Source organism: Dendrobium catenatum, unplaced genomic scaffold (genome assembly GCF_001605985.2).
Source record: "Dendrobium catenatum unplaced genomic scaffold, ASM160598v2 fragScaff_scaffold_716, whole genome shotgun sequence".
In the NCBI taxonomy this organism is placed as follows: Eukaryota; Viridiplantae; Streptophyta; class Magnoliopsida; order Asparagales; family Orchidaceae; genus Dendrobium; species Dendrobium catenatum.
The window spans coordinates 302,832-325,519 of record NW_021319178.1 but is presented as its reverse complement, the minus strand read 5'-3'; the positions used below and the strand labels follow the sequence as shown (position 1 = coordinate 325,519).

The 22,688-nt window shown below is 34.5% G+C and overlaps 1 protein-coding gene across 1 annotated transcript; it reads right to left on the bottom strand.

Moving 5' to 3' along the window:
• Positions 1–2,507: 2,507 nt before the first annotated feature.
• Positions 2,508–22,409, bottom strand: LOC110105867 (stromal 70 kDa heat shock-related protein, chloroplastic). The gene is made up of 8 exons (XM_020835536.2): positions 21,671–22,409; positions 14,931–15,183; positions 7,589–7,668; positions 6,789–6,931; positions 6,384–6,482; positions 5,977–6,166; positions 3,415–3,813; positions 2,508–3,240 (listed from the first exon to the last, which is right to left on the bottom strand). Exons 1-8 carry the CDS (start codon positions 22,214–22,216, stop codon positions 2,842–2,844), a joined length of 2,109 nt encoding a protein of 702 aa, XP_020691195.1. The 5' UTR covers positions 22,217–22,409; the 3' UTR covers positions 2,508–2,841.
• Positions 22,410–22,688: the final 279 nt, after the last annotated feature.

Here is a 22,688-nt window from a genome sequence, read left to right as displayed (position 1 = left end):
CAACAAAGAAAATTCATTCACAAACGCATAAGGCCTATGAAACTTGATCCTTTGTCGAGAAGCAGACAAAGTCGACAAGGTTCAATCCATAAATAGAAATGACCCCAAACATCTCGATAATGGTCGTGTTGAATGCAAATCTCAATCAGATGGGTTAATTCTAAATATTTCAAAATGCCATCTAAAATACCCGAAATCCAAATTTCTAAAAATTTCAAACTCCAAAATATTTAAAATTAAAATCCAAACATAAAACACTTAAAGAAAAATTTATTCACCCTCCGCAACAGTTTGCCAAGATGGACAAAAAAATTTTACTTCATCTCACATAGAGCAAATACCTAGTCAAAAATATCACTAGGTTCCATTCTTAAATAATCTCCTACTAGTAAGGACGTGGTACGTGTCTTCTAACTGACATTTTAGCCACCAAATAGCACTACAGGTAAACATTTATGACCTAAGGCCCTATGAATCAAGTGGTTCTACCACCAAATGGCACCACGAGATAACGGTTATGGTTAGAGCCAATACGTTTCTTACTAGCATCAAATCCTTGAGATATGAATCAATAGGATATAATCGATAGGGCACAAAACCCTCTTTTAGCTAAGGTGGATTCAAACTTGTCTCCTTAGACAAACACTCCCCCCAGGTCTATAAGGTACCCTTGGACGAAGCAACCCATGGCTGCCGTCAAATATCCTTCTGTCATGTTGGGTCAACTACCTCCTCTGACTAAGTAGACTGAGGACAATGATGGCCCGTGATGACGGAACCATGGGATCTTGATCGGGTCCATCATCTATTCCCCACCATATACTTTAAGTGTCATGTGGTGAAATTTCAATTTTAAAATATCAATTTTCAAATACCTAAATGACCATGCTGCTACTATATGCCAGATAACGCTTATGTCTATGTATCTAATTGTCGACTAGCCTTAATCAAAAGTTCTATCTCGTTATCGAGAGTGATAATTAACTATAGGGGCTTGCGTCTATAGGAAACCAAAACTCAAAGCATAAAGTCCTCATCAAATGAGGGCGAAATCTCTGGGTAGTGTCTTATCTACAAATCCATCTGCCTTCCCAAAATTTACCTCGAAACTTTTATCCTTTAAAACTCCCCCGAGAAAGAAGCAGGAGAGGCCAGCCAAATTTTCAAAGCCCACATGAGTTTATTATGACCGGCATTTTCTGTAAGTAGTTATTCACTTTGATGTGTTCAAAACTTCATGATTTTACTTGTTGGCTTCATTTTGATCCGTGAAGCCGTAAATTGTATTTCTTGGATGTGCTCATGGCGAATTGGGTGTTTGTTATTGCTTTTGTTTGTGTTTTATATATATTTTTTTCATAATATTAATAGAGAGTAAGTTATTAGAACCATAATAAATAAATAGATAACAGATAATTTATAAATAAAAAGGCACAAAATCAGTACAAATTAAATTATATACTAAATTAAAGAGAGTTGAAAATTGGATTTGAATTCGATATTTTGTTGTTTATTTTTTTGAGCTAATAGCTTATGTAATTTATTTTCAAAATATTATAAATCGACAATACTATAATTTGTTATATTGAAACACTAAATATTGGAAGAGGTTTTTGGGTTGAGCCGACAATTTTTTTTTTTTCCTCATGATATTAAAATATTATCTCATTTCGCAAGAAAATGCCATTAACTTCATTATAACCCTAAAGAACAAAAGATAGGTGAATATACCAATTTATTATTAGATAAGAAAACTTTCAAGGGCGTAGCATTTACTTCCGGTTTCATAAAGGGGCAAAAAGGCCAAGACCAAATTCCCGTCACCTGAGCTTAAAACGAAGAATTTCCCCCCAAAAAAATTGCAATAGAATCACTCAAAAGTACTACGAGTAGCATCTTCTAAAATGTTATGCAAGAAAAGTCCATTTGTAAGTTTCCATAGAAAGTCCATTTGCAAGTTGCCATAGAAAGTTCATTTTATTTAAACTGCCCTTACAAAGAAAAAAAAAAAGAAGAATAACTTTAAAAATATAATATTGTACATAACTTCAAACCATTATATTTTGCATCACTCCTGGCAACCTAAATAAGCTCTAAAGAAATCGGATTTGATTTTATCCTAAGAAATCTGATCTTGAAAGAATAGCAAGCTTCGAAAAGAATATTGAGGGGACGCGCGAGGCGGCTTCGTGGTTGAGCGCAATTGTTGCCTCCCCGCCGGCTCCCGTTCGATTTCCCAAACCGGCCCAAAAAAAAAGGAATATTGAGGCACAAAATAAGCCAACATAATAACTATCAGCTAATGCTTTCTCCTTACAAAAGAAAAAAAACATCTGAGATAACGCTTGCAAATATGGAATTTGATGCAACTATAAATTGACTACTCAAACCACGGAAATACTCACCCTAAGAATGAAAAATTATATTTCAAGCAGCACCGTTTTAAGAAGAAAAGACGACCATACTGCAGCTTTTACCGCTTTCATCATTACAAGATAGCCAACAAATTGGGAGACGTAATAATCAACTTAATAGACTTTATCCTGTTAAAATAAGCACAAGCAACGACATGCACAATCCCCTCACTTAACATATATGAAACGCAAAAGAAAACGCGATGCTAAATGACATGGAGAACCCTAACCAAATACTATACATGCTTTGAAGTTAAAATCCCTAACTTCTCTTACACTAATCTCAAACTCCACAATAGGTGTCGAAATCATATAAATCTGCAGTACAAACTCTTGCACCATTTATGTTCGCAAAAAGGAATCTAATGGAGTTTCTTTAGGCCTTTCATGCAATTTTTCAACATTAAAAAATGAACAATCCCAACTTTTACTTACTGTCAGTGAAATCAGCATCGATCACATCACCACCATCCGTTCCCTTGCTAGCTCCGCCAGTAGAAGCAGCATCGGCTCCAGGAGAAGGGCCAGTACCAGCTGCACCAGGCGGGTTGTATAGGGACTGACCAAGCTGCATCACCTCCTGATTTAAAGCAGCCATGGAGTCCTTGATGCTCTGAGTTGATCCACCAGAGATGGCATCCTTGAGCTCCTTGAGCTTGGCCTCAACCTTTTCTTTAACAGCAGCAGGAACCTTCTCTCCCAGCTCCTTCAACTGCTTCTCAGTCTGATAAACTACAGAGTCTGCCTGATTCTTGGTGTCTATGGCATCTCTCTTCTCCTTATCCTCCTTTGCAAACCTCTCTGCCTCCTTAACCATCCTATCCACCTGTATGATATCAGATGCGTCAAAAAAATTGGTAAGCAAGGAACCATCAACGGACCGGGTTTCTAACAAAAAATCCAATCCTAGCATTTTACTGCATTGAAATCAGAATTTACTAGACTCAATTCAATGAAAACTATAACTATGAAAATTCATTAGGACCTACAGAAAGCACACCTCATCACTGGGCAGCGTGCTTGCCCCCGTAATGGTGATGTCCTGCTTCTTTCCAGTACCCTTGTCAACTGCAGTAACAGAAAGAATGCCATTGGCGTCAATATCAAACTTGACTTCAATTTGTGGAACTCCACGAGGTGCTGGTGGAATTCCATCAAGGCGGAAACTTCCCACTGACTTGTTGTCCCTCACAAATTCTCTTTCACCCTGCAGGACATTGATCTCCACGCTAGTCTGACCATCAGCTGCTGTTGAGAAGACCTCTGATTTGGATGTAGGCAGTGTTGTGTTTCTTGGAATAATCTTTGTCATCACTCCACCTAAGGTCTCCAAACCAAGAGATAATGGTGTAACGTCCAGAAGAACAATGTCACTGACGTCTCCAGATAATACTCCAGCCTGAAGTTAGAGAAACACAAGAATTCGATATCAAGAGGAGATCATCAACGCAGGATTGCAAGCCTAACAAAATTAAGAGAACTAATAGATAAACCATAGATCTATCACTATTCAGGAACGTGAAATTAAAAGCATTCCTCTTTTCATCTGTGTTCATACACTGAATAAAATTGATTTAGATAAACTCTTTCCTCTTGGAAAAAAAACTAGTTAGAATTACACATTAAAATAATCAGTAGCTGCTCTGATCAATACAATCCACCGGGCACACTTATGATCCGATAAGGCTTCCTTGGTTACAAGTGTGCTGCTGTGCTATTTGTGAGTTTAATGTATAAAATAAGCATAATCCCGCATAGTTTGATGAGTTAATCAATATAACAGTGTTCTCTGCTCATGATGACAGGGACAGTGCTCCTGCAAGTTGGAAACTTTCAAGGCGTATTTTTCACCCATCAAAATTACTTCCATATAAATCAAAGTGGAAGTTGGACAAAAAAATCCAGACAAAGCTTAGGAGTTTTCACTTCAAAATTATTTTCCTGAGCTAATCTCATGAATTCATTCATGCATAACAAGACATGGTACCAGATGATATCATGGCTCTACCTCCAAAATAGACCTATTATACTTGGCTCATCGTTCAATCATGCAATATCCCATTGATAAATCAAGACTAAATCCCACTCTACATCATGTGAAGTAATAGGATTGATAATTTCATAAACATTCAAGATGATGCGATAATGCATAAGCATGCAAATGTATTGCCCAAATGGAAAGTTTTATGAGAATGCAAGCAAGAAAATCATAAACAACTTCAATAAACTTTATATTTTTAAAAGCAAATATATATCATCTACTTTTGAAGAGCATTACAAGTCATTACTGTTCTTATTAAATTTAATTAATGATCAATTATTCATAAAAAGGATCATAATAGAACAATGACTAGTTTACAAACATATGCACGCTCATATTATTGATAGCATTATAAAGAAATATTATTCAAAAATCAACTTGCAACAACAACAATATCATCAAGCCTTTATCCCACTACGTGGCGTCAACTACATGAATCTTTTTTTTCCATTGTCTTGTTAAGAGTTTTTTTTTGTCTTGTTAAGAGTTAAATTCTCATTTAAGTAAAAAAAGGTCATTTCTAATATTTTCTAACCAAGTCTTTTTAGATCTGCCTCGACCTTTCTTAACATAAGTCAAATCTAATAGATCTAATTTCCTAACAGGGTCATCGGAAGGCCGCCGTTTTATGTGACCAAATCATCTAAGACGACTCTGTCTAATCTTATCTTCCACTGGAGCTACTCCAACCTTTGCACGTATATATAATGTCTCTAAGAGTAAAGCTACTCATCCACCTGAGCATCCTCATCTCTGCAACACTTAAACTTAATATTATGCTTCTCTTTTAATAGCTAACATCCTGCACCATAAAGCATTGCAGGTCTCACCACCATCTTATAGAATTTTCCCTTAAGTTTGAGGTGGACTTTTCTATGACACAACAAACTTGATGCATTCCTCCACTTCAATCATCCAACTTGCGATTAATTATATTTTCTAGATATAATATTATTCATATGTCAAAATATGCTTACTATTCATGATGAAAATGCTAAAATTACAAAAATGAATAAGGTTATCATATATTTCTTATATGATCAATAAATGTTCAAATAGTTAGGGTGATGAATGATAACATCTGGCAGACGTTCCACCTTCCACATGACTACTCTAGCAGATTTCTTAAAAGAAAATTCTTAGATTAGCTTTCCTGGAAAATTTCACAAATATCTTAAATAAATGGGAGTGATGCACTCACTTTGGCCAATTATCTCCGGTACTTACCCTCACTATTCAATAGCCTTAACTTGTAATAACCAATACAATTTATTATTACTGCAAATATTATTAGTCATTAAACTTATTTATGTTCCCTCCCTTTCAAAGTAGTCCAGTCATCACAGATGGAAGCTGCTTAAATGACAAGATGGACTCCTTTAGCTGGTTCATTACTACTGTGCAGAAACAGACGCTGCCATTCCAATTAATTGCCACCCCAATTCTGGATACATGAGTACATAAAGTTCGGTTGTAAGAAAAATAGTTTCACAATTGAAATTAAATTTAACAAATGCAAACCTGAACTGCAGCACCAAGGGCAACGACCTCATCAGGGTTAACTGTTACATTTGGTTCCTTTCCAGTTATCTTTCTCACAAGTTCCTGAACAGCAGGTATACGGGTAGATCCACCCACAAGGATTATCTCATCCAAATCCGAGACTGCAAGTTTCGCATCCCGCAGAGCATTATCTACAGGAGTCTTAAGCCTACAAACGCAGTCATAAAAAATCTAATAATAACTGTCCACAGAGAATTTAAATTACTACTGGAAGAAAATAATATATGCTAAAAATACTGATCGATAGCGGGAGATAATTGATCAGAAATGGGATTTTAATGATCGTACTTTTATGTATAATTCTATTAAAACCGTCGTGGAGAAAATAGCTAAAGCATGTCAACAATGATTGATCAGATGGATACCTATCAAGAAGATCCGAACATAGCTCCTCAAATTTTGCCCTTGTTATAGTTGTTTCTATGTGTTTAGGGCCATCAGCAGTTGCAGTGATGAACGGCAAGCTGTAAATGTAAAGACAAATTTTAAAGACAAGAACAATAATAATGCTGACGACAAAATCTTTCATTTTGGCATGCCAATAGAATAGGATTGCTAAACAGCTGTATAATATTACAAACTTACAATTCTAAAAAGGGTTTATGGAATTAATATTAATATGAAAAGCCCCATCTGATAATTAATGGCCAACTACTTTCACACCAGCTAGACAACTTCATGAGAATAAGAAAGATGACAATGATGACAATGTAACAATTTAATAGCTGAAAATTTCAAGGAAAGAATGTGCGAGGGTAGAAACTTCTGACCTGATATTTGTCTGCGTCAAGGTTGATAACTCCATCTTAGCTTTCTCAGCTGTCTCAGTTAGTCTCTGTAGGGCTTGTTTATCCTTTAGAAGGTCAATGCCTTCATCCCTCTTAAAGCTTGAAGCAAGCCAATCAACAATCCTCTGCCCGAAGCATCAAATATCTTAACAATTTCAATTCCATCATTTTACTAAATAAATGAAACACCAAGTGAACGATCTTAAATAGCCAAAATTTTTTGCTCTATTTGCATAATAACCATCTGATAAGATAATCACAAGTATTGGCAATATAAAAATGTTACTAAGAAAATGATCACACACATGCTGCTATATTACCATAAAAGAGAGGTATTCACAACCAAAGAAAATCAGAATTTGGATGTAAAAAAATGTTCTAAAAGATCAAAACAAATGAAACAAGTTGTGCTCACACCAATTAGTAAGTAGTAACACAACTAAATGAGAGCAATTTCCATAAACAGCACAACACCATGAAATAATAAACCACAACAATAAAAATGGTAAACACTCAAGAAAAAACATAAGAAAAAACCCGTCATAAAAACCATTCTCACCAATGGCTTGTCAACAAATGAAAAGATTGAGATGAGACATATGACTTACAAATATCAAATACTTATGATAAGCTACAACAACTCCAACTAAAACAGGACAAAAATAATTTATCGAACAGCACTAAATGTAAACTAAAAAACTTAAAAAAAAACCTTCAAAAGATCATCTAAGAGATGCAAGCTTTCTTCAATACATAATAAGGGTATTCGCTTTATTACTAACCTTGTCAAAGTCATCACCACCAAGATGAGTATCACCTGACGTAGACAGCACCTCAAAGACGCCATCACCCACCTCAAGAACTGCAAAAAATCATCTTTAATTCATTAAACTCATACCAAAATAAATGTATTTTAATGCATGTGACAAGAAAAAACAAAGAAATTGGATTCCAGTCACATGCCATTGGCTGCAGGCCAGTCAAATATTCAACGAACCACAATTATCTACAATCCTATCTAAAGACCCACTAATGCGAAACAGCAGTTGGGATCCCTTTAGTTTGGAATTACATTCCGTTGTTTTTGGGGTGGATTTTGGTCTTATCCTCTTGAAAATATTTTCAATTGATGCTGAAAATTCTTGGGGATGCGCATTCTCTGGTTTTGTGGTTTGTGCAGTGAAGTTTTTGGTTTGGAGATGCAGGATTGTAGCATGGATTGCTATAAAGCATTGAAAATTCAAAACCTTAGGTACCCATGTCAGACACATGTAGCATATGAAGATACCTCTAACACACCCTGCATATGCCTAATATGATAAAAATCATTTATGGTATATATTTTTTTTTTCAAAGTAGAATGATATTAAGTATTTTGATTACACATTTTATATATAATTTATCCAAAAAAATTACATACATGACATCTTATGTCCTACTTTTTATAGTTATGCCCCCACTATTATGACATGTTCGTGGTTCACAAATTGATTGATTGGGAATCCTCTAGCTTTCAGCAACATAAGCTTGGATTTATCCTTTAATTTTGAAATTATTGATTTGAGGACAGTTGTCTGTTTGCCTATTGTGGTTTTACTAATTGCAATATTCGTTTATAATATGTGGGAGACTTGTGGTATTACAAGTTGTTTTATTGAACTTAGTACAATTCATGTTTTTCAAATTCTCACCCTTTGTAATAAAAGATTAATTGTTTGTGGGACTAGCAATTTCAACTACAACAACAACATCAAGCATTATCTTACTACATGGTGTCGGCTACATAAATATTTTTTCTCCATTGTGTCCTATTATCATTTAAATTTAATAAAAAAAGTGATTGCTAATATTTTCTACCCCTACCTTTTTAAACATATGCAAATCCAATACATTTACTTTCCTAACCAAGTCATCGGAAGGCCAACGTTTTATGTGTCCAAACCATCTAAGGCGACTCTTTAATCTTATCTACCACTGGAGCTACTCCAACATTTTCACGTACATGCTAATTTCACATTCTCTCTGAGAGTGAAGCCACTCATCCACCTGAGCATCCTCATCTATACAACACTAAACTTTATGCTTCTCCTTAAATGGCCAACATTTTGCGTCATAAAGAATTGCATATCTCACCACCATCTTATAGAATTTTCACTTAAATTTGAGGGGAACTTTCCTATCACACAACAGACTCAATGCATTCCTCCACTTCAACCATCTAACTTGTATTATACTAATAATATCCCCATATCTTTCACCACCACTTTGAACAATAGACTCGAGATATCTAAAAATGACTTGATCTCCCAAAGTCACAATCTCTTCCACTAGATCTATTACTACTAAAATTATACTCCATATCTTTGGTTTTAAATCTACTCATGTGAAAACCTTTAAACTCAAGGTTGACCTTCATAATTCAAGTTTTTCTACAACTCCCTCTCTAGTCATATCAATAAAATGAATATCATCATCAATAAAAAACATACACCAAGAAACATTCTGTTATAAATGTCTAGTAAGAACATCCATGACAAAAGCAAAAAAGATAAGGTATAAAACCTGATCCATGATGTAATCCAACTGAATTAAGAAAATACTTGGTCAAACCACCTTGTATTTGACCAAAGTAACAGAACCTGCATATATATCATCTTTAATGACTTGAATATAAGCATTATTAACTCATTTCTTTTCTAGAACTCTCCATAACACTTCTCTTGGAACTATATGCTTTCTCTAAATCAATATATATCATGCATAACTCCTCTTTATTCTCTCTATACTTCTCAATAAATGTATAGCTTCCATAATAAACTTACCCAGCATGAATCCAAATTGATTTTGAGAAACATTAGTATCGCGTCTTAAACTATATGCTCAATAACTCTCTCACATAGTTTTAATGTATGACACATTAACTTAATTCTTCTATAATTCACACACTCTTGTGTATCACCTTTATTCTTAAAAATAAAAATCAAAAGTCAAGACACTCTTTCTCCACTCAACTGGCAACTTTTTAGTTTTCAAAATAATATTGAAAATTTTTATAAGCCAAAATATTTCTTTCATCTCCTAAGAATTTCCACACCACTATTGGAATATCATGAAATACAATCATTTTTCTACACTTCATTTTCTTTAAAGCCTCTTAATACAATAATAAAAACAAATCTCTATTTTTATTTAGGGTGTTAAGATCAATAAAGTCAATTATAATCTCACAATCTTGATTGAAAAACTTATCAAAATATCTAATCCACCTTTTTTGAATATCCTCTTCAAATAAAATTATTTTTTTATATTCATCCTTAATGCACTTTACTTGAATTAAATCTTCACTTCTCCTATCTCTTTGTTTGGTTAACTTATACATAGATTTTTCGCCCTCATTGGTATCTAATATATTATAAAAATCATTAAGAGTTAAATTCTTTGCATTGCATTGTCTTTCTTAAATTTCTTACGTGCCCTTTTATATCTTTACCAAAGTTTCAAGCTTTTGCATTCAAACTATTTTTTATAACAAAACTTTATATATATTATCTTTTCTTGCACATTTAAATTCAACCATCAAGTATTTTTAATATTAAAGATTTTTTCTTCTGATACTCCGAGCACATCCTTTGCAATATTCTTAACAATAATAACTACTTTTTTGACTTAAAACTAGCTTCCTTATCAATCAAAATCTTAAGATCTTGAATTTAACTCCCAAAATAATTTTTGTTAATGTTCTTTAAATGCCCCCACTTAATCCTAAGACAATAGTTTACTTATTTTATATTATATATGTCAAAGGCTCAAAAGGCGCGCCATAACACACGACGCGGCACAACACACATACGACGTTATATTCATGGCACGACGCATCAAAATAGCACTCGTTATTTGCATCATGCATGCATAAAGGCGCATTGCACAAGGTGCAAACGCTATTTTACTAACATGTTATAATTTTCAAATTATAAATTATAATTAAATATTTTAAGATTTATATATAAATATCACAATTAATTACTAATTAATTAAACATCAAATTAAAAAAAAAAATCAAACAAATTTAAAGAATTTAAACTATGCACCATGGTTCTATGGACAATTTTATGTCGTGGTGCACCATTCGCCATTAACAAATATGATTATTTTTCATCATCTTAAAGTTCAAAATTAATAAATGATGTTGGGTACATACTTCGACTCAAAATAACTTTATAATCTTTGCAATCTAAATAATCTATTTCTTTATTATAAAAAATAATCAATATGAGTTTTATAATATCTCTTTTTATAAGTGATGAGATGCTCATCTCTTCTCTCTTTTTTTTTTTTTGAAACTAATCTTCTCTTTTCTTAAATAAGATATTAACAATAACAAATTATAAACTAGAGCAAAATTTAATATGATTATAATAACTTCATTAGTCGCTCAAAATTGATAGCCACAATGAATGCTTTTAAAATCTTTTACCACTCTACCAACATGTTCATTTAAATCTCCTACAATTAAAACTTTTTCTTCAAGAGATATATTTTATATTAATTCTTCTAAGTCATTCCAAAATTTTAATTTTGAGCATATATCCAAACCTACTTGAGAAGCATAAACACTTAAAATATTAATAATCTTAGCATTCAATAGCAATTTTTAAAGCAATAATTCTATCTCAAATTCTATTAATTTCTACAATATTATCCTTCAAACTCTTATATATAATCACACTTATATAATTTCTAATATGACTTCTACTCAAATACTATAATTTAAATCCTAAACTATCAATATCTTTAATCTTCTCTCCAAACCATTCAATTTCTTGAATGCATAGAATATTTAATTTCTTATGAATCATAATATGTATTAATTTCATTTATTTTTCTATAAGAGAACATATATTCCAAGCTCATATTCTAATCATGAATTCATAGATAAACTTCTTTGTCCACATCCATCCATGACGTGGAAATAGTTGCTTATTTAACACTGCATCCAGGCGTCGGTACAGCGACCCTTACATCTTGTGTTGTTTAGAAGGAATGCCCTAGCATTAACATAATATATTAAAGAGTTTATATTATGATTATTTCACAAATTTTGCGCTAGTTGTCGACTACCTAATGCAACCCTCTTTTTTTCATTCAGTACTTGGGACCTGACAATGATAGTGTTGGCAGTTTCAACTATGGATAGGAAATTTATGGAAAATTCAAATTGCAAATGGAATTAACTTAGATTTTAAATTGAGTTAATTCTTGTGAGAGTAAATTAGATTTGTGATTCATAAGAGTGCAGCACAAATAAGACTAACTAAATTATAGGGGAAATCATCTTATTATATTAACATAAAGCTTAACTATCTTGATTTAACATTTCAATGTGTTATTCTATTTCATTTGCATAACTTATATTGATTTGTTATCGCTGTGAATTTAATAAAATTGACAAATATAATTTATAGAGAATAAATTCAATTTCTCATTAATTTTAAGTTACTCTAACCATAGTTTAAAATTGAGCAATCTGAGGCGCGCCTTTGCGCAATTTGCTTCAAAATAGCCTCAAAGCCTACGCAATTCTCAAGCATCATGAGGCATACGCCTTAGGTGGAGTGAGGCGCGCCTCACTAGCGTTATTGCGCAATTTCTTTTGAGGCGTACGCCTCAAATATGGAGGCCCACTTACTTAAAAAACCTCTTAAATTCTTCCTTATACCCACTTACCCGACCAAAGACGTCAACCGAAGCCGCGCAGGAAGCACGCAGACGCCCGATTCAGCTCTCCCGCACGTTTCCGCCACCTCTCTCGCCGTCGCCGCCTCTCACCGGTGAGTCATTTGTTTCCGGCCTCCCCTCTACATCACTTCTTCAAGTGTTCTTAAGGTTCTTTTTAAGTTTAGGATTTTATTTTTCAACTTATAGGAAAGCTAGGGTCATAGTTCTCGGTACCGCTAGGTACATGCTCGGTACCGCTATGTACATGCTCGGTACCGCTCAGTATATGCTCGGTACCGCTCAGTATACGCTCGGTACCGCTGAGTATATGCTCGATACCGCTAAGTATATGCTCGGTACAGCTAGGTATTTGCTCGGTACCGCTCAGTACCGCTAGGTACATGCTCGGTACTGCTAGGTACATGCTCGATACTGCTCAGTACCGCTAGGTACATGCATGGTACTGCTAGGTACATGCTCGGTATTACTCGGTATCTTCCCATACAAACAACTTACGAACTTTAAAAACAAACAGAACTTCAAAATTACTCTTACAATAAAATTTTGTTCCGGGGGCGCTGCCCTCGGAAACCCCCGCAGGGGCGCTAACCCTTACCTAACCGGGCAGGTCGAACCACGCCAGGAGGCAACACCCCCTTGGACCCCCGACAATCCGGCATATTGTTCTATTCATCATCTTTAGTAATAGTTATTAGTGTTAGTCTACTTCTTCATATCATGCTTATTATTTTATGTTTTTGTGTATTATTTTGCATTTGTGCTTTAGGAAATATGGTTAGGGGCAATTGATGTGTGATGATGTGTCATCTGATAATGAGTGGTTCATAGATGATGAGACAGATTTGTCATTATCAAACTTATAGCTAGAGGATCTAAGTGTGGATGTCTTGAGGGGCGAAACAGATCAAGTGGACACATCCACTAGTACCACACCACACACATCCACTAGCTCTGCAGCACAACAATCAAGTAAAGGTATTTCACAACTTATATGCTATTGCATTATATTTATATCAAGTGAGCAATTAACATGATAATGAATTAATGATCATTCTTATTGAATAGGAAAGAGAAAGTGAGTCATATTGAAGATGATGAAGATATGACATTCATATATATAATTGGAGAAGAAAATTCCCTTGAAGACCCATTTAGTGATGGGATATGATTGGATTTTATATGTTTTTTCTTAATTGTATTTTGAGAGTTCTGATAGACTATAATTTTGTGGTTTTGTACTTTGGAACATGCTTTTATTGCATCTCTTTTCTTAATTTCCACTAATTCCACTTGTCATTTAGATGTTTTTATTGTATGATAGAATCTTGCTATTATTTACCTGCTTAAATCCTTTCTGCGTCCGTGAGGCTTACGCCTCAGACCGCCTCGAGGCTTACACCTCGCCTCACGGACGAAAACCGCCTCAAGGCTTATTTACGCAATTTTAAACCTTGACTCTAACTTAACATTTAATTTCTCATAATATTTTGATCATTTCATTATCATTTGGATTCTTATTCTAATATTAATTATTTACATTTAAAGAAAGCTCTTGAATTAATTAATGGCATGTTAACTATGAAACCCAAAGTACTTTTGCATGAGTTCATACTACATATCCATTTATTTCTATTACAAAATCCTGACCCTAAGTAATCCAACACCACCCATGGCATTTTCATGGTAAAGCACTGTGAAATAGACAGCAACCTCCTTGAGTAATGAAATTGCATCTCATTGCTCAGGGAAACTACAAGCACATTTCCTAGTTACATTTCATAATCATTTTACCTACAAAGTTCCTGCTTCACAATTTAATGATCAATCAAATTGACAGACTTAACATTGCACCTTAAAAAAGCATCAAAAAAGCAATTAATTACACACAAGCAAAGTTAGAAACATATTTATTCTGGCCCTTTTAATGTACGCTGCGCCAACATGAAAATAAAAAATACGATGTGAAGCATAACTAGACCGCAGTCATTCACATCAGCTTTGATACTTAAGATGTGAAGATCATAGTACAAAAGAATACTTACCAACAGGTTAAACCTTCCACAGCACTGGTGATAAACTTCAAACCTTTACAGTGGTAATTTATTCCCAAAACCAATATAAATCACAGAATAGTGTTACTGTGTTGCACATTTTAATTCAAATCCAACAAAATAATGCACTTAGTTTGTTCTAGACCTCAGGTCCATGATCCATTAAAAGCTTTGAATTGGGATATATCAGCGTTTGTAGTTCAAATACTGGAGTGTGTACCCAGTAAAAAAATGTCTAATTCAAATAAACATAAGATGAAATATGGAAGTATGAAAGTTGATCATGCATGATAAGCCATAACAGATCATCAACACAAATTAGACATCATTCAACTACCTGAAACGTCAAAGGTACCACCTCCCAGGTCAAATACCAAAATTGTTTCATTGTTCTTCTTCTCAAAACCATATGCCAAAGATGCAGCCGTTGGCTCGTTGATGATACGGAGGACTTCTAAACCTGCAATACGACCAGCATCCTTTGTCGCTGTCCGTTGGGAATCATTGAAGTAGGCAGGAACTGTGACAACCGCTTTTGTAACCTTGTCATTTAAAAACTTCGATGCATCATCAACTAGCTTTCTCAAAACCTGAGACAAAAGGAGAAAACAAAGTTTCAAATCAAAGAAACATAAATTAACCACAAGTTCTATAATCTTAATTTTAAACTGAACAATGCAGCCCCAGCCGCCTATTACTTAAGCTAATGTACATTACCAAGTAGAGTAAGAGTTATTTAAATTTTTTTAGGTTCTTATTTAGATTTAGAAAGTTAATATCTCAAAATTTTAAGAAAATGTTAGAAAATATTTTTTATTTTATAAGTGAAATCAATGTGACCGAATTGGCATTTTAAGTGAAATGCAGAGCAATAATTATACATATGCTATCAAAGTGATTTGTTCAATTAATGATATTCCATGCTCATAAAGATGTTCAATGCAGTTATTCCAAATTTCATTTAACCACATTAATTGCATCCAGTGTTGTCCTTCCAGATTTTCTTTGAGCAACACTATAGATATCCAATGCTATCAAATTAATCAAATTCTAAGAAAATTTTATACAAATAAAAAATATAAGCAATGATGTTATTCTATCTTTTCTTTGAACCACACTAATGGTATCTAATGCTGCCAAACTAATAAGAACCCTAGACATAAAAAACAAAAGAGAATGATGATCACAAGGAAACTGAATTGACAACTGATTTTGTTAATGATATCTTGATTTAAATTTTTTGATACAAGTGATTGTGAGGACTTGTGATAAGTCAAAGATATTACATTGACAGTACAACTACATAATAAGATTACATATCACACCATAACAATTAGAATAAATGATTCAAAAAAATTAAAGTAACCATATAATCTGCATATTTTTCTTGGCGTCTCACATTTATGTCCTCAATTGTTCCATTTGTTCATCCTTGTTAAGTTTGTGCTTACATTATTAGGGGTGTCAATATTTGACACGACCCGAAAACCCGACTCGAACCCGACCCGAAAATTTCAGGTTCGGGTCAACCCGAACCCGAAACGGGTCGGGTTCGGGTTCAACATTTCGACCCGTTTCAAAAATCGGATCAGGTTCGGGTTAACCCTTTTACCCAAAATTGACCAGATTTTGACCCGGCAACCCAAGATTGACCCGTTTTTACCCGAAAAAGAGGAGATAAGACCCGTTTTTGACCCGAAAAAGAGGAGAGACCCGTTTTTGACCCGGAAACTAGTAATTTTTTTTGTTGGAACAGGTCATTCGGGTCGTGTCAGGTTGACCCGGACCCGTAGCGGGTCGGGTTCGGGTCAGGAAAACTGACCCGTTTTCAAAAAAATGGGTCGGGTTCGGGTTGACCCGAATAGTGCTAGGTCAATTTCGAATTCAACCTGAACCCGACCCGTGACCAGAAATTGACACCCCTATACATTATTAAAAATTGATTTTATATTTTACAACATCTACAATAGCAGTTGAAGCGTCAGTACACCTCCTGCTAATCTTCTCCTATTTAAAATTTATCATTATTTGGCAGTCACATTATTATCAATTTATCATCATCATAGTAACTCTTTGACATACTTTCACTCTAAACATGGTATCCCATTATAATCTAATATCATTCCAATTTCAACACATGCTTGCTACTCTTATGATATGCCCACAATCTTTCAAAATCTCATCTAAATATTATGCTATCTAACTAAATAATATGTCATCTACATTAACTTTCAACTATCACCCAATATTAAATTACCTCGTCTTTATTTATTGACAAAGCATCTACATGCAAACTCTATACTAGCTCATCATTTTCTTGTGTCTAACAATGCTTATAATGAGTTATCTTATTGATTAACTTACTTAAATCTTGTATTAATGAAGGTGGATATCAAAAATAATCATAAAAAAAAAGATTCTATTATAATTAGCAAATATCTTCATATAAGAGTTTCATCTCTATAATGCATATCAATTAATCACATTTTTTTACTCATTTATACATGATTATATTCCAAAAATCCATATACAGCTTCCACTAAAGTCTCTATATTATCAACCTTTTGTTGCACGTCTCTTTTTAACCGCACCAACTTAAGTTTCTCTTTAATAAACATGTTAATTTTTGGTAGGAAAAACTTTGGTTTTCCATTATCACTGGTCCAAAGCTATCATTTTGAGATGTAATTAAAGGAATGTTGAGGAAGAATTTTCCTAAAATATCACTTTTTAAGGGGTTAGATGATCTTTCACCTGAGATCTAATTGCTTCACTTAGCCATCCATATAACACTCCAAAACTTATCTATGTAATAAAGATGTTATTCTCTTATATACGGGAGTGTTTGGCAGCTTTAAACTAATTTTAGAGAGGATGCATTATTTATGTACACCCTCCATTGCTTTCTCAGGGTTCTTCATAGGTAGCAATTAGGTCATGATAAGGAAATCCCTTTTAGGAGCAAACGCCTTGAAAGACTCTCCCACAGTTATTAGAGAAATTCGTCAAAGGAAAGAGCACCACTCGCCCATACTTGCTCAGGAACTCGCCTCACACTGGACGACCAAAAGGCTCCTCACCAAACAAGTAGTTCACTCATCTCAATCAAACTCTCATCCTTTGAGTTTGTCGAGCCTCCCAAACCCATTTACGAGAAAGCACCTACTTCAACAAACCCATCACTCATTTGGCTATAATTTTTACCGTACTCAAGAACTCCTCATCTTCGTTAAACACCTCGGCTTGCCTTCCTCAACAGGGTGACAACAAAATCCCAACGTCACTCACCAACCTCACATGGCGACCCCAATTGACTACAAATCCACCTCTCAAGGCTGGCTCAATGGCTACTCGCCCCCTAATAGACTCTCCTGATGATAGACAACCCTCCAGCTCGTTAATGTCATCCTCCTATAGCCAGTCAAGCGGCCCAACGTGTCCTAAACTAGCGTGTAGCGTTGTACGAACATTTCTGTATGGATTATATTCCTATTTCTTCTATTTAACCTTTGATGTAGCCTTCGAAACCCTAGAAATAAGCAATGATGTGGAATGGTTGAGGGTGTCCCTTCTATGGTGAGCTCTTTAACCTCTTCAAAAGCTCTGGGCTTATTCTTGCATTTTTTATCAAGATAAAGAAGTTTTTGTGAGATCATTCTGCTCTATTATTTTCTACCCTTAATTCTCATCAATAGGATTTGGGCTTAACAAGTAAATTTGTTAGTAAAGTCAGGTATCATCCAATGAACAAATGTCACAAATCTATATCCAACAATTTAATCTTTCGCATTCATGTTATTCTAGCATGACAACAACAACAACAAGCTTTTATTCCACTACGTAGGGTCGGCTACATGAATCCTTTTTCTCCATTGTGTCTTATTAAAAGTCAAATTCTCGTTTAAATCTAATAAAGAAGGTCATTCCTAATATTTTCTAACCACGTCTTTCTAGGTCTACCCCTACCTTTCTTAACACAAGTCAAATCTAATACCTCTACTCTCCTAACTGGATCATCGGAAGGCCGCCTTTTTATGTGACCAAACCATCTAAGGCGACTCTCACTAATCTTATCTTCTACTGGAGCTACTCCAACATTTTCACATATATGCTCATTTCGTATCCTATCTCTAAGGGTAAAGCCACTCAGCCACCTGAGCATCCTCATCTCTGCAAAATGTGATTTATACACCTTTTACCCATTCTATTTTTACTTTATATTGTAGCAAAATATAAAGGATTGATTTTAGAACAAGTAACATTTTATTTATTTCCACAAGATATTGTTATTTTGGTGAGAGACTATATCCTTTTAGGATAAGTGAAGGTAAGAAGCCCAAGCTTTTCTGCCAAATATGACAATGCATGCTAAAAATTAACATAAGTTGTCGTGGTTAATAAATGAGAACCAACAGAAGGTTAATGGCATTAAGACTTCAGTGGAAAATATAAATTTTTAGAACATAATTAAGTATAAATGGGCAATAAAGAACAGTCACTAGATAAGCAATTGAGAAATTAAACTCCAATACAATGTTTAAAATTGCGTATCGGGTATTGAGGCGTTTTTCATTCGTGAGGCGAGGCGTAAGCCTCAAGGCGTTTTGAGGCGTAAGCCTCAAAATCAAAAGATTGCATAAACATAAAATGTTAAATTTTTTATATACTAATGAGTGAATAATATAAAACATAAAAAAAACATAAAATATGAAGTGAAATCAAAATATCCCAATAATAAGACAACATGAAATATAGTTCAACGCAAAATTCTATCTTTCCCAAATTCCAGTATTCTTTTCATTAACATATAATTCAAATTTTCAAAAATAAATAACAATGACATATCACATAAGAACTCATAAGTCATCATCACTGTCATCACTAAGGGGTTCTTCATTTGAATCATCATTATGATGAACTGCTCTCTCCCCTTCCTCCTCTCCTATAGAGTCCAATGTCGAGCATTTACTTCAAGATTTATGTAAGTTTTAATATATATAGCGTGAGGCGAGGCCAGCCTCAACCAAGTTGAGGTGCAAGCCTCTTAAAAAAAACTTGAGGCGTAAGCATCGAGGCATTTTTTACTGGAATTGCGTAAAGGCGAGCCTCATATTGAGCAATTTTAAACCATGCTCCAATATGAATATATGTACTAATTAAAATCTAAGAAAATCTATTATTTCGTATATCCACCTGAGCTAGCATAAAATCCATTAACACGTTGTCAAAAACATCATTGGCCACAAGAGCATTAAGCTATCATTGAGGTTGCAGGAAGACGTTTTATCAACAAATAAGGGCATGAGAAATAAGTTTATAATGGGTAGGGTTGAAAGCTAGCAAGTAAAAGATATATTGAGACAACACTCCATTTAATTGGACTCCATAGTATTCATATGATGTTTCACAAAATTATCGGCATATCACAAAAGAAACAAACATATACTACAATTGAAAGGGTATTCGATTGTAATGACATATTATATCGGGAGTGAAAACATGGTGATGATACATTTTTAAGGCGTTGGTCTGATAAAATAATAATAATACAACTACCATATGATAAGATGCACAAATTTTTAACATTAAAAATCTGAAAAAAAAAAAAAAGATACAATGACGCTTCAAAAACTATTGCAGTGTAATGTAACACAAAATCAGCGATAATCTTATAAGCAAAAATTATATAAGGATGAAAAAATAGAGCAACCAAGGATATAAATGCCAGGAATCAAGAAGATATTGTGGTCATTTTAATTTTTTTTAAAAGCTCGGTTCTAGTGTGATTTGAAATTTTAATTTAATATCAAGTTTTGTTGTCAATCTAATCTCCTTCACTTACCATCAATGTTCACAATCACTTGTATCTCAAAATAATGAAATTATGATGATTATTACCACAATCAAATGTCACTCTAATATATGTATGCTCATTATCCTTATATTTTCTATTTCTTGAATTCATATTAATTTGACAACAATGAATACATATAGCATGATTCAAAGAAAAGTTGGGATGAAAAAAATTGGATACCTTAATGTGATCAAAATAAAATTAAGAATGACTATATTGGATATCTTTAGCAGCATTTAATACTATCAATCAGGCGAATCTCTTGCTTTGATAGCATTATATATCATTATAATTCAGTATTCCAATGATCACATCAAAATGGTCACTTTAATTTCATTTTAAAAAAATGAAATAAAATGCATTCAAAAGTTGCACTAATTTATTGACATGAAAACTTTCTAAATATTAATAAGAACCAGAAAAATTTTATAAAGCAAGAATAAGAACTTAAAAAAAAAATTTAAGAAAATGTGTATCGGTAGAGGGGAACTCAAATTGTTAGCTGAAATTTGAAATAAAAAATTAAAGGTTGACATGACCAATTTAAGAGGGAAAAAAAAGACTTGCTCATTAAGGAGCAAGTTGATCCTTTTAAAAACTTATAGAATTCAATCTCCTTTAGTGTTCAGGGTCTACTTCTGCTTAATCAAAGGTTTATGAGATCTTCCTCTTAAAAATTTGCTCACTAAACTTTCTAGTCAGTATTGCATTAGAGGCCCCACTACCTAAACCTATACACGACTTCCATCTAGCACTAAATCCCTTTATCCATAGCATACCCATTAATAAAACTCCTTCAAGAAATTCACCATTAATCCATAAGTAAATAAGCAATACTAAAGCCAATCTAGAAAATTTTTTCATCAAATAAAAAGAAAAATGAAGCCTGCAGCACGTGAAGTATAGCTCAGTTTCTATAATAAAATAACAAAAGAAAAGACTTCAATTTTACTCGGGCATTTTTACCGGGTAAACCAACACCAACCATTCAAGGTATCTTGCACCTATATATCTGAGCACAAATCAAGATTTCCATCAAATTGCCCATTTACAGTCAATTCAATCACAGTTTACAAAAAGGACAAAATGCAAAAAGGAGCAGCAAATTAAAATAAAAACAAAATGACATTCTAGGAACAAAGCCAGCTTCAGCTTACAATAGAATAAAGTTGGGCAAATTTATAACAAAGAAACAAATTGAACAAATAAGAAAATAAATTGACCTGAGCCGAGATCTCCTCGGCTGCAAATTGCTTCCCAATCGCAGGGCAATCAAGCTTCACATTCCCGTTCTCATCTCTCAAAACCTTGTACGAAACCTGCTTGGCCTCCTCGTCAACCTCCGACATCTTGCGTCCGATGAACCGCTTCACCGAGAAGAATGTATTCTCGGGATTTACCACGGCTTGCCGCTTCGCTATCTGCCCTACAAGCCGATCGCCATTCTTGGTGTACGCGACCACCGACGGCGTCGTCCTCTGCCCCTCTGCGTTAGTCACGATAGTAGGCTTGCCGCCCTCCATGGCCGCCACCGCTGAGTTTGTCGTCCCAAGATCTATCCCGACAACCTTCTCCGCAACCACTCGCACAGGCCCCGCCCCACGAGCACGCCGGAGCTTTAACCGGGTAGCGCCGATAAGTTCCGCCTGCCTGCCGCCGAAGAAGACGGACTTGAACGAGGGACCATTGTTGGCAGGGGAACGGTTGCAGGAAGGGAAGGAGCCAAGGACATAGGCATGGGCCGAGGTGGAGGCGAACGCAGAGGCCATGGTTTTATGGTAGGAGGAGATCTGAAAACCCTAATTTGAATTTGGAAGGGAGTGTTAGGAAGCTGGATGGTGTTTGCGAGAGGGATAAGGTATAAGTTGTGGTTGCGGCGGAGGGAAGGAGCGAGTGCGGATTTTGAGAGTGGGTGATTTGGTTGAGGCGCGTAGAAGGTTCTCGAATAGGCTGGGAAGTGGAGCGGGGCTCCAGCACTCTCCAGTAATAGGAAGAGTTTTTTTTATATATAATAATTGAAGAGTCAAGGCAGATTTTATTAATATAGGATTTTTAGATACATAATATCTTAAATTAATTTATTTACATACTTTATATCTAAATTATAGTATTTACTAATCTATCATCTAAATATCTTAAATTTTATTTAAACTATCACTCAATTAACTCTTGTCAAAACCCCTGTTATGATCTTACCTTTGTTGCCTAATCGCTCGTCTTTGCTCAAGACCCGAGGAGAGA

Excerpts from the sequence above, each read along its gene's own strand:
- LOC110105867 (XM_020835536.2), bottom strand. The coding sequence starts at position 22,216 with ATGGCCTCTGCGTTCGCCTCCACCTCGGCCCATGCCTATGTCCTTGGC. Across the intron at positions 7,669-14,930 it reads TGGTACCTTTGACGTTTCAG|TTCTTGAGGTGGGTGATGGC; the intron begins GTAGTTGAATGA and ends GATTTTTTGCAG. Across the intron at positions 3,241-3,414 it reads GCACGCTGCCCAGTGATGAG|GTGGATAGGATGGTTAAGGA; the intron begins GTGTGCTTTCTG and ends GATATCATACAG.